The sequence below is a fragment of the Manacus vitellinus genome, unplaced genomic scaffold (genome assembly GCF_001715985.3).
Source record: "Manacus vitellinus isolate BGI_N305 unplaced genomic scaffold, ASM171598v3 scaffold_59_pilon, whole genome shotgun sequence".
Classification (NCBI taxonomy): Eukaryota; Metazoa; Chordata; class Aves; order Passeriformes; family Pipridae; genus Manacus; species Manacus vitellinus.
Genome location: NW_021940681.1, coordinates 1,485,435 through 1,498,161, shown reverse-complemented (window position 1 = coordinate 1,498,161; position 12,727 = coordinate 1,485,435). Strand labels below are relative to the sequence as shown.

The 12,727-nt window shown below is 44.4% G+C and overlaps 1 protein-coding gene across 2 annotated transcripts in view; it reads right to left on the bottom strand.

Moving 5' to 3' along the window:
* Positions 1 to 11,815, bottom strand: part of PAMR1 (peptidase domain containing associated with muscle regeneration 1) — a 59,889-nt gene extending 48,074 nt beyond the window's left edge. For both annotated transcript variants that reach the window (XM_008919950.3, XM_008919951.3), the window contains exons 1-3: positions 11,736 to 11,815; positions 2,813 to 2,989; positions 1,908 to 2,036 (exon numbers count right to left, since the gene is read on the bottom strand). In XM_008919950.3, coding sequence (XP_008918198.2) covers positions 1,908 to 2,036; positions 2,813 to 2,989; positions 11,736 to 11,808 — 379 coding nt within the window. In that variant the 5' untranslated portion in view covers positions 11,809 to 11,815. The remainder of the gene's footprint in view (positions 1 to 1,907; positions 2,037 to 2,812; positions 2,990 to 11,735) is intronic.
* Between the last annotated feature and the right edge of the window lie 912 nt (positions 11,816 to 12,727).

The window sequence follows — 12,727 nt, the reverse complement described above, 5'->3', positions numbered from 1 at the left end:
CAGGGCCGGCCGTGTGCTTGTCAGCGCTGGCATTGGCACTATAGGACACATTACGTCCCTTAATTACTGTGGTTGCGCTTCCTTGTGTCTCTGGGATTTACGGTCCCTCTGCCGCTGGCAAGGCACCCAGGGCTGGCTGCAGAATTCCAGCTGTGATGCTGTGTGCAGGTGCCAAAGAGAGATGCCTCCTCCTTCCCTCTCCGAAGTGTGATGTGTTAGCACACCCACTGCTCCGGCAGCAGTGCATGCTGGTGTTCAAAGGCTCCTCGCTGGCCACCCTCCAGACCCAAAGCCACATCACTGTGAGCCTGCACTCCAGCACCCACCATGGTTATAGGGCTGCTTTCCAGACATGCAGTCTCTGCATGCCTGAGCCAAGGCCAAAAGTGAGATAGCCATGAGAGCCAGAACAGGGGAACTCAGGAGTGTGCTGGAATCACAATCGCCCCCCATGTCTCCTTTTTAAGAGTGGAAGAGACAACAGCACTATCTGACCTTCTTACGCTGCCTATCAAGTACCATAGAACCACACAAAAGAGACCACATCCTTAGTGTCACACTGCTTCCCTCAAAAGAGCGAGTAGTAGGAAAACCACTAAAAGATAAAGCTCTCCAAAAATCTTAATATTGCAAAAATGTCCAAATAGACCTCTTGCGAGGGTGTATTTGCTTTAAAACAAGTAGGGAGAGCAGACAAATATAATGTAGGCAACCAATATACTCAGGCAGATGGAGGAAATATTACAGGAGTTAAAGAGTCTTTCTTGGCTCTGCTTTTATAAAAAGTGCCACGGGAGCTCTAGTATTGACCTAGAGCAAACGGGATGTTACAGTGCTATCAGAAATCACACCATAAATGGCACGGGACTCAGTTGATCAACTTTCAAAGCATCAAGGTTGAATTAGCTCTGTTGCCAAAACCTGTTGATTCCCCACATTCTGCTGTTTGAAGTAATGATTTTATTTTGTATGCTTTCACCTCCTGAATGGTCATGGGCTGTGTTGGGAAAGCAAGTTGAATTTTTACTTTAAAATCAGTGACTAAGAGGATGCAAGCCTGAGGTATGTAGAACAATGAACAGAACAGAGTAGGGAAAGCAGACCCTGCTTTCATCCCTTCCAGTGAAATGTGAACAGACAGTCAATAAAAAATTAAAGAAAGCTCTACCTTCACCAGTGGGAAATTGGTAAAGTAAATACCAGTCTTAAACTGTGTCCAATTAGCTGATGGAACTTGTTATTGAAGACAGCATTGGGACTGTCAACTTAGCAAAATTTAAGGAGCAGGAGCTGTTGTACACTGTCAGGAACAAAACCTTTAGATATTGCTACCAGGGCCTGAAACACTCCTAGTCTCTCATGACACTGTCAGCAGTTGCAAGACACTGTTTTCTGGAGCTGCCCTGGAGTGCGTTGAAGCTGTGTAAAAGAGAGAGGAAGTACTATGACTTCCTTGGGGCTGGTTCTTCATTCCAAGGGTTGAAGGAGGACAGAGGCGAAGCTCTTTGATATAGCTGTTGCCCTTGTAAATATTTATGCTTATGCTCTGGGGAATCAGAGCATAAATTCAGCATTTATTCTGAAGTATGTCCAAGAAATGCAGACACCAGAAAATTTCTGGAGTCACAGTAGTTAATATTTAAAAATAAACCAAAATAAACCAGAAGTTTAGTAGGGTCATAACCTGCCATGACAGGGGGCCCAGCCTATCCCTAGCAGACAAGCACTGGGAGAAAAGTTTTCCTCACTGGAGATCTGCCTACTGCCTGGTTGTGTTTGGCCTCTTCTGCTTGTGCCCTTTGCAAGCGTCACTGTACAGGAATAGCTGGAAAGAAACGGCACGGCTCTGGCTCTGTCCCACCAATCCTTGTCCCTGACATGCTTCCCTGCCCATGTAGGACACTTACTCATGCAGTCTCCACCATACCAGCCAGCTCTGCACTCTGCACAGTAGATTCCCTTGATGTAGAAGTCATCAAGTGTCCCTCCCCAGGAGCCATTGCGACAGGACTTGCAGTTCTCAAAAATGGTGCAGCCTAAAAGGAGAGCCACTGTGTTAGATGAAAGCCAAGGTGGATTGTCCTGCAGGAAGAGGAGGAGCCTCTCTCTCTTTTCCACAGAAAATGCCAATGACATTAGTGATTGCTGTGGTGCTGACAGCTTCCCTGCTGTGAACCACACCCAACCTCCACCCCCAAAACCTAGGGAGCTGAGAGATTTGGAACCAAACTCCTAGTCTGACTTGCCCAAACCTCTAAATCTCATTGCTCCAACTGTAAATGCCTCTCTCAGAAATCTGAATGTGGATGCTGGTGCCACTTGGGCCCAGCCTAAATGATTCTAATGTCTTTTAACCTGGCCCTATCTCCTCTTGCTCTCACCTTTCACTTTTTTCTTTCCTCCTTGCTAGCAGGACTTCCAAATTGTCTCTCTTCTTGCTTTGGGGATGAAAATCCTCCCAGAGCACCAAAAAAACCACTTTTGGTGTGAAGCCAGCTACTGTGTCACCCTTTGGCAGCTCCCACACCTGCCCAAGACATCCTCAGGACAACACTGCTTGTATGAAGTGTTTTCTTTCTCTGGCAGCAATGTTACCCTGCCAAGTGTCTTGCTACTGTCAGCAGAGTGGCAGAGGGAGTTCCTGAGGACATGTGGGGCAATCCCATGCCTCAGTGAGATGTGCCTGCCCTCACCACTCCCATGCCTCAGTGAGATGTGCCTGCCCTCACCACTCCCCTGCCCAGCATCCACCATTATGTGCTGATGGCTTGGCCAAAGATTTGGTGTGAATGCAGTATGGCCATAAACATACCTGGGTGGATTAAGCAGGAGTCACACTCATTATCCTCGTTCCGGCAGCAGGGAATGGTGTAACCCACTCTTTGTTTCTGTCCAGGGCAGATGCACTCAATTTGGTCGTATTCGCAGCATTCCCGACACATGATATTCCACTCAGCACCTGGGCAGTTTTCATTGATCACTGTGTACTCTGCAAGCAAAGAACAGAGAGAGGGACACATGGAAATAATCCATTATGTGATGAGGATTGGCAGGATCTATTCAGTGATTTGTCAGATCATGTATGGCACGAGGTTGGCCAAAGTCTTCAGCCCAGAAAAACCCAAACTACATGGTAACATGTGGCCAAAATGTCAATGTGGCTTGGTTGTCTGAAGAACATAGAGGCAGTTTTGCATTGCCAGCCAGAGGAGGCAGAAAGACCAGAGGGAAGGAATATGTCCACTGTCTCTGCAATCCTTCCCACTTCTGTGGTGAGAAGAATAGTTTTAAAAAACCACAGAGGATGACATCATATGAGAAAGTTTCTTCAGATTGCAGGACTGATTTACAGCATCATGTATAGTATAGATTATTTAAACTATGACAGCATGTTTTGGTTGTATTTCTACTTGCGAATTTGCTCCTGAAGTCCAGGGTGTCCACCAGGAAAAGCCCCTTTTGAGGCTGGGTTTTGCTAATTCCTCTCCCTATTTTCACTCAGAAGCACGTGTTGTTACATTTGGCTTCTCTGCCAAAGGAAACAACATTTTTCGTTATTTTTGAAGGTTCGTTTTGTCAAATACTGTTTCTAATATGGCAACATCTTTCTATTATTTAACATAACCTCATATGATACTTAAGCTATGCTGGAACTACTCTTTTAAGAAGCAACCTCAGATTGTGACTCTGCCACAATAAATGCAGATCCTGTCTTTCCTCACCAGTGTGCTGTCTAAATTCTACAAAGTAAGATCTAATGAGTGCACGGTGCTGTCAGCATGCCTCCTAACTAGCTGACAGGCCTGATGAGTGCTTTCATGGAGTTTGATGGTACAAAGAGAGAGAGCAGACTAGAAAGATGAGACATGAAGGAAATTTAATGAGACCAGCTCTTTTTATCCCCTCTATCCTCCTCTTTTTTTCTTTTTCTTTTTCCTTTTTTTTTTTTTAATTGTGGTTAGGTAACAACTGTTTTCCTTGTGTATTAAACTCTGAGTAACGGGGTTGCCTTGTCATTGCGACAAGCAATATATCTCTAAGGCGGAGCACTCTGATGCATGCCTGTACCTGGCTCCCTTCTCACACAACTGTTTTTTGTTTCATTGTCCCTGATAACCTAATCACTGTGCCTGCTGGAGCTCCCTACTACTAAGCCTAGCTGCTCTGTCTCACTTGATTCTCCATGACCTCATGAAACCTGGTTCCTGGAAGCTTATCTTTCCCTCTAATGATTTTTACTGGCTTTATTAAAAAAGGGACCACCAAACTGTTTCTTCACTTTTTTTCCTTTGGCTGGGAAATGAAATTCAGCCTTTTGTGCTTCTCAGAACTGAGCTTTTCCCTTGTGCCTGGTGTACAGACCAGGGAGAGTCTGTCGCTGCTCTAAGTTTAGGAACGAGGCTGCTTTTTGTGCTGAAACCTTTCCATTCCCCTTCTCTGCCCCCATAATAATTTCAAAAGGAAAAAGCTTCTTCTGACATTCAATAAGGTGCTGTAATTTTTTGTTCCAATAATGAAATCTTGCATCAAAATAACCTTAGTGTTCAGCAGTTTTATAGCCTTTGTCTGTAGATCTTGATATGCTCTACAAAGTCCTCTTTCCAGATGGGAAAATGAAGCACAAGGGAGGTGAAGTGACTTTGCTCAAGGTCCCAGAGAAAAACAAGAGCAGAGTCAGGAATTAAACTCATACATTCTAATTCCCAGAACAGCAGTCAATCAACCTGGCCAAGCTGGGATTTCTTAATCTATGGCTATTATTCTCTTTTAATTAAGCCTTTTATATACGGATTGTATCTGATTCAGATTCCAGAGCAAACTGATTACATGTGTCTAATTATCTTATTAGAACTGACATTCAGTTTGATACATCTCACTATACAAGACAGAAAATAGCTGTTTCTCTAGTGTATGGGGGTGGGGGTTTCACTCCTTGCTGAAGCAGTACTCTGCAAAGTCTGACTATTAAATAAGTACCCAACACTCAGAGCTTTTGTAAAGCTTTCTTTAAATTCTCATCTTTCCTAACTCAAGCTAGAAATCTGATTTCTCTCAAGATTGCTAAAGCCTATTAATAAAATGGCTATATTCATTTGGTTTGTAGCTGTAAATTATCCAAGAGAAATTGCTATCTATAAAATTATCCAAATGTTCATAGGCAAAGTTACGCTGGAGTGACAAAGGTATGTCTCCATCCTTCCAGGAACTCAAAACCTGGCAAGATAAGGCTGTGAGCAACACAACCTCCAAGTTAGCACCAAGAAAGGGGCTAGACCAAATGACCTTCAGAGTCCCCTTTCCACCTAAATTACTCTATTCTTCCCTAAAATATTACACATGTATTTGTATGTGGGTAAGAGAGAGTGAATGTGTGCATAAGCATATTTATATGTAGAGCTTGTGTTCACAACAGGGCCAAAAAGCAGATGCCACACTTATTCTTGATGGACTGAATGTGTGTATTTGTAACATAAATTGACCTTGAGGTAATATTTAGTGCTAAGATGGGAGCAGATCTTGTCCCTTAAATGACTTGCAAAAATAAACTTGCTGCCACCCAGAAATGCTGTTTCCTCACTTCTTGCCTTTGTCTCAACTGGGACAATGGAAATAGACTGTCTTTTGATTTACTGACAATTTAATTCCCTTTCAGGCTCTCAGGTACTGACAAGGAAATATGGGGATTTGAGATTTTTTTTAAGAGGCCTTTTCTAGGATTTTCTTCACATAAATCATGAAATTATTATTTTGAAGTTTTGCAGAAGCTATTCTTAAAAGAAATTTGTGTGAAAACTTTATGCACCCCTTCAATAATGGTGGAATCCCTTTTGTTTTGGGGATTTTGTTTTAAATATCTCTAGGCTACTGAACAAAAGGCACATAAAACCTTTGCCTCGGAAATTTAAGAGGGAGATGCACAGAGCCACTTGCATGTAAACAGTGTTTGTTTGTGTGGCTGAGCTCAGCCTGTGCTCCAGGGAGGCAGAGGCATAACCCCATTCCTCCTTGTGTGTTTGGGGATGGGTAACCACTGGCAGCTCCCACACCCACACTTGGCCATCATTACCCCAAAACAGAAGAGAAGGAGGCAGAGAAAAGTGGGGAAAGATTTATTGGCTGAGTAAAACACTGAAAGCAAGGCCTTGGCCAGCTGTTGCAGAGATAATTGTGGGGTGCTTTGTGAGCTTTACTTTGATAATCTTCCAAAACAGGCAGTCTGGCTTGCAGGCAGTGAGTGTGTCTCTGATTTTGGGACAAGCAGGAAGAAGCTGCTTGACAACCCATGCAAAATATTTAGCTGCAAAGGACAAACAAGAGTCTGGACAGGCAAATAAACAGTGGATTAATTTATGAGATTTTAATGATGGAAGAAAAGCCCATTAAATCCAGGCATAAACAGCACACAGGGAAGCAGCTCAAGACCATGGAAACCAAGCAAAAAATAGCTGTGTTGGGGTAGCATGCAAACCTCCAGGGCAGGTGCCAGAGGGAAGACCTCCTTGGCTCAGGAGCCTGGCAGAGCACAACACAATGTTTCACCTGATGCTTTAAGTCCAGCATGAGGAGGGCTGTGAGGTGGGAGATGAACATTTTCATGTTCAGATGACAACACATTCATGCTTTTCACTGGCATCTTCACCTAGAAAGACCTCCTAATCCCTATAGCACATGTCACATCCTAAAGGCTGTCAGTGATGGATTTTGTGAGACAGCAGTAAGAGGCAATGCTCCCAGTCACTTGTTAGTGTCAGTCCAAGGGCTGAGTTACTGCAATGGCAATTCACCATAGTGATGCTGCTGCCTCTCCTGATACCCAGGGCTGAGATCAAGCTTAAAGCTTTAGTGATTCAGGAACAGATCCACAAGCACATTGGTGCCTCAGGAGTGGGTCAGTCAGCTCATCATAGTAAAATGTCAGCTTCAGCACACTAATCTTTCGCCATAGTGAATTTGTCAATCATAGATACCTTGATAGATAGAAAGGGATTTTTGTTCCAAAGGTCTGAAAGCTGGGAAAATTATATAGTTAAGAACTAATGTGAATTGACACAAGCCTAATTACACCAATTATCTCTTGTGTCTTCCACTTGTTTGGAAGAATGGGATTTTTTTATAGTGTACACTCACTTTAAGCTGATATGAGCCCATGCTTCTGAGATGGAACACTTTTTTCCCTTCTCTCCTTGACTTCCCATTCCCACTTCCTACAGTTGTGCTGACATTAGCTGCTATGTGGAGGGATCAGATGACTGTTTGAGCAGAAAACCAGTTTGCCATCTCCATCCATACCTGGGGGAAATGAAAAGTTTGCCACCTAAATGTGCTCTGGAGTCCTCCAAAAGAGAGAGCTGTGTGTGTCTGTGTGTGTGTGAGAGAGAGAGAGAGAGAGAGATGTACGTGTGTATTTTTCAGAACTCCTGAAAGATGGAAGAAAATATTTTATAAGGACATCCACATCTTGGTCTGCAATGATGGAACTTCCCATCCTACAAGTCCATTCTGTTTTTCTGCAAAGGTGAGTTATCCTCCCTTGCCTCAGTTTATCCATGAGCACATTGGTAAAATACTACTTAAGTTTAAAGAAATATTATTTCAAATTGCTTTGAAAAGTGTCACTTGCATTAACAATGCAGTGCAATAAGAGCAGATACAAACAGATACATCTCTAGAATTAGAGTTCGTAGACAACGAGTTTTTCAAATTGATTATTTAACCAATTTAAAATTCCTCAGATGAGAACATGTCCCTTTGTATTTGATTTCATCTTAATTTTTCAGCATCCTGCTCAACAACAACAACTGCCTTCTGAAGAAGAAAGGAACATTTGAATTTGAAGGAGCAATTTCTTAAGGTTGTTATTAGGGAATATTTGACCATGTAATAATTCTGAAAGGAATCATTCTAATTAAAGAAAAAATGGCTTCAACAGAGGCGAATCCTACTAGCAGTTTACATTTTCTTTAGGTCTGTTTCATTTTTCTGTTCCTTTCTTACTCAGCTCTACTGTCATTGCATAGATAAGCAAACTGGGCCTCACCCCACGGGTATCATGTATGTGGATGTTAACAACAGGAAATGCTTTGAGCACAACGTGGGGTGAGACTGTGGCTCCATTGTGAGGAACAGTAAAATCCTCCATTTGATTTCAGTGAGGCCAAGAGGAATAAACCTTGAAAGGGAGGAGAGACATTCCCTTTAAGAGACTTTTAGCGGGGCTCTTGGGAAATGATCTACCCCAAACCATTAATAATAAAGAAAAGTGCAGGTCTTTATTGTTAACCTTTTTGCCTCAGATAAACTACTGTGCAAATTATGTCTACTTACCTATTAGATGTGTTAAGAGGATGAAAGGGATAATGCTGTCTCTAAAACCACTTGCTTCTCTTTAGAAATTATGTACCTATTACTCTTTTCAGCAGCTGAGCTAATTAAGAAAGGAGCTAAAATACACCCCTGTTTTAGTTTTACTTAGTGTACTTACTTTATGAGTCAGAAACCTTTGCTGAAAGATTAGACTGCTGCGTCTACAGAGTCAGTCAGCATCCTTTTCTGCCCATAGTGCATGCTTTACACAGTAGTAAGGGGGAAGAGGAGGGAAAGAAAGGATTTCTATTAAAAAAAAAAATCAAAGCCAGTGGGAAGACACAGGAGGAAATATAAAATACTAAGCTGCATTTATCCACTTAATAAATGTGCATCAGTTCAACTGTCATTTTTTAAACATCCCTCTCCTTGAGTTTCTTCTCTGTATTTATAAGATGGCATTTGTGATCTTATTATTGGCACCAGGGCCTTGTGTTTTCATCTGAGAAAAGCTATGACAGGAAAAATAGCCAAGATAAGGCTAAAACTCAGAGGTTGCCACATTACCCTTCAGACTTTGATTCTTTCTGGCATAGAGGAGCTTGTTCTGGACAGAAATATTCTAGTAGTGTGATCAGGAAGAGAATTTGTTTTCTCTGTGCTGAAAGGCAAGGAATAGGAACAGGTAATGAATGTAGAACTTTTGAGTTAGTGACAGCATTGATGAGGTTAGACTTCTGCAATATGGGACAGTCTTTGGAAATCTGTGGAGAAGAAGCAGCTGCTGTATTGAACTTCATTACCACAGAACACGAGAATGTGCTCATGTCCTAAACATAGAGGAGTGGTGCCGGACCTGTCCTGAGGGTTTGCCTGTTGTAGTGGTGCGAGACCTGGAACATGTTGACAGTTTACTTGCAGTTTATGTTGCCCAGATAGAAACAGTCCACACAGACAGCAGCAACCCCTCTGAGCCTCTATTTCAAATTTTACACCTTACAGCTCCCCTGAGGTGTGTAGTCCAGTCCTAACCAAGGACCGAAAATGTCCTCAGTATGCCAGCCCCTCTGTCACTGCTGATAACTTCCCTCCCTGCCCTGTGGCCTTCCTCCCCATTTGCCTCTATACCACATCCATCTCTTGCAGGAGAGAAAGGGGCACCCACTTCCCCGAGGGAGCTCATGCTGCTGACAGCAACTGCACAGTCCTGTGGTGGTGAGGGGTCCCTCTGGGCATTGGCAGGCTTGCAGGGACTCCTGGGAGCCACTTGAGGTGGTCTCAGGGTCAAGAGTGAGTAACCCCAGCTTGTTTTCCAAAACAAAAAGCAAGTCTCTTTCCCTTTGTCCATGCTAGGAACCTAAACATGTGAACTGAAGTAACCCATTTGCTAAGACAGAATGCATCTGGATGCATCTGAGTGCATCTGGCCTTCCCTTCTCTAGACAGAGACTGGAGGGGGAAGGGAGGAGAGGTTGGGAAGAGTTTAGATAGGCAGAAACACACACAAACACACATATATTTTTAAGGAAACATGAGTCACATGCACTACAAGTTTATTCCAAAAAATAAATTTGCAGACTGCCATGACTCCTGCCCCCAACTCTCAAGGCAGGCCCTGTGCAACTGGGTGTGATAAATGTGGATAAAAATTGGATACATCTGTGGGGAGGAGAAAAAATGCTATTTTCCAACCTGCCCTGACATGTTAAGGCCACTGCATTTCTGAATCGCTCCCCTGTATCTAGGAGCCCCTCCCGCTGTGGCTGAGGGCAGCTCCTGTTCCCCTCATGCTGCCAGACTTGTTTTGGGCAAATGCCCACCAGCTGCTCCAGCAGCCACATGGCAGTGGAGGCATGGCAAGGAAGGGGAGCAGGCAAGGGAGACAGCTCACCTCCTGTGTCCCGAGGCTCTTCTCACACTGCTCCTGGTGCATGAGGAGGAAGTGTCAGGAGAACTGGCACCCACCCTCCAAGGCTCACAGCCCTTGTGTCCCATTGCCCATAGTTGTCCTTCCTCCTGCCTCGCCTTGTCACTGCTGCCAAGGGGACCTGATGCCCAATTACTCCACGGACCAGATTCTCCCCATGAGACAGACATGCTGCCCCTGCAGCAGGAGGGATTTGTTACCCACCAAGCTGCTTGACAGCCACAGCCTTTGCCTAGGGCTGCTCTGCCACTGACAGGGCTGGGTTTGTGCCCCTCCAGCACATGCCATGGAGCCACTTCCCTTGGCCTGTGTGCAAGGTGGCACATGGCCGAGGAACAGGCCACCACAGGGATAAATCAGTGCATGTGGGACAGAGGTGGGGAGAAGCTCTCTGTGCTTGCGAGCCAGGGGCAAATTTTGGCAGGAGGTCAGTCTCCCAGGACAACTGAGGTGGTGATGGCCAGCCTGGTGTGCAGACAACACTGGTCACCACCTGTCCACTGCACCCTGTGTCCTGAGGGGTCAGCAGGGAAGGGCACTGCAGAGGCAGACCCTCTGCCACGGCCCTTGGTGCAGCAGGCTCCGAAGCACCAACTTTGACACCAATTATTTATAGTCATCAAGATCCGAGTGCCTGCTTATCTGACAGCTTCCCTGGTAAGAGGCACTTACCTTGCTGAAATCTGCAGCAGCTTGAAGGGTGGGTGATTTGAGGGCACCTCACCTCCCAGTCCTTAGGGCTGCAGCTCCCAAGGAAGCAGCCTATGATGCTGACAGCTAGCTGCTGCAAGCAGGTCCAGACATCTCCAGGTGTAAACAGCCCATGTTCATGGTCATAACTACAGCAAATGTGCACTCAACAGTAAATGCTTTTTGCTCAACCTTATCAAGGTAAACCATATATGCTGGTTCAGCAGAAAATGGAGTGAGGCTTGAATATAAAAAAGATCATTCTGCTTTAACAAGGCTTCCCCTTTGAAAGAATAATATTGGCAGAACTAAATCCCAGACTGGAAACAATGTGTGGGTTTTGTTTTCTTTTTTCTCTTCACTTTTTTCTCCCTTGCCTTCATTCTTGATGTTGGGGCTGGAGAGAAAAGTCTCTGTCTTGCCAAACTAAACAAATTACACTTTACAATTCAGAGACTTAAATGCCTCTTTTTATCATCATTTCCTTAGCACTGAGTGTTGAGAAAATAAAAGGAGTAATAAGCTAAGTGATTGCATACCCTTTTCTTGATGGTCATTGGCAAACAAATTCAGCCAGTTGTTTCTTTTTAAGGCTATTAAGTTTGACCAAAATTAATTCCTGAGTAAACCTACACACACACACACTTCATGCCGACAAGGAAAAAAAATTCATAAAGCAGAGCCCCTTCTTTCTATTATCCCTGCAGATCTCTCTACTTCCCATGACAGCGCATGAGATCAAACCCCTCTGAACACACTGAAGGAAAGGGACTCATTCGGCCATGCCGGGAACACACACACTCACTTACAGTACCTCTTGGCAGGCAGGAGATGAGCAGGAGCTGGAGAAGAGTGAGTCCTACATGAGTCCAGGGTGCTCGCTCCATACTGCCCTGGCCGGTGCAGCGGTGTGACTGCTCGGGAAGGGAAAGCAGGCAAACAGCTTTTACTGGGACCTCACCAGCTCCAGGCTGCGAGGGATCTCGGATTTCAGACCTCAGCACGCTCCCATCCTCACCAGAGGGGAACTACCTTCAAGAGACTTCTCAGGCGTCCAGAAGCACACGTCACCCCAAACCTCTCCAACTGCTGCCTTAACCCTTTCTGGACTCTGGCAACTGATCCCTTTTGTGACGGGTTTATTGGCTTAGTGCTCAGCTCTGAGATAGCAATTTTCATTATGTAAAGAAAGATATTGTTAAGGCAGGAGAAACAAAAATGCAAATATCTATATGAGCCATCCAAGTTGCTGTGGGTGAGCTGAAGTTGCAGATGTCCCCAGAAGGAGGCACTTTGTACTTGCTACCTTTGGACTTGCAGGGGTTGGTGTCTGCCCCGGGTGCTGCGAGGCTGGGTGTGGGGTGGGTGCAGAGAGGGATTCCTGGCCCATGATCCCGCAATTGGGCAGCCTGGCCAAGTGACATGATCCGCTTTACGACGTGCTTAAAATAGCTCTGCATTTTTATGATGGGGCAGATGAATGAATGAGGCTCACTAAAAGTTCAGTCCACAGTGAATGAAAACCACAAAACACAAAAGGAATCACTTGGCATACATGTGCTTGTGCTAGTCAAAACCTTTTTACAGAGTCCATTTCTGCCAGGACTGCAATTTTGGCAAAATTTAAATGTTTTGTGGGAACATGTTGATATTGAGGAAATGTTTAATCCAAACAAAAGAGAACATTTAATTGAGATTTTGTCTTTGTGTCATATTTTGTTTTGCCTTTTCTATTAGCACATGCTACTGATTTTTTTTTAGTGTTTAACATGTATTTCATAGCAGGATAGTTGGGGGTTTTTTTAT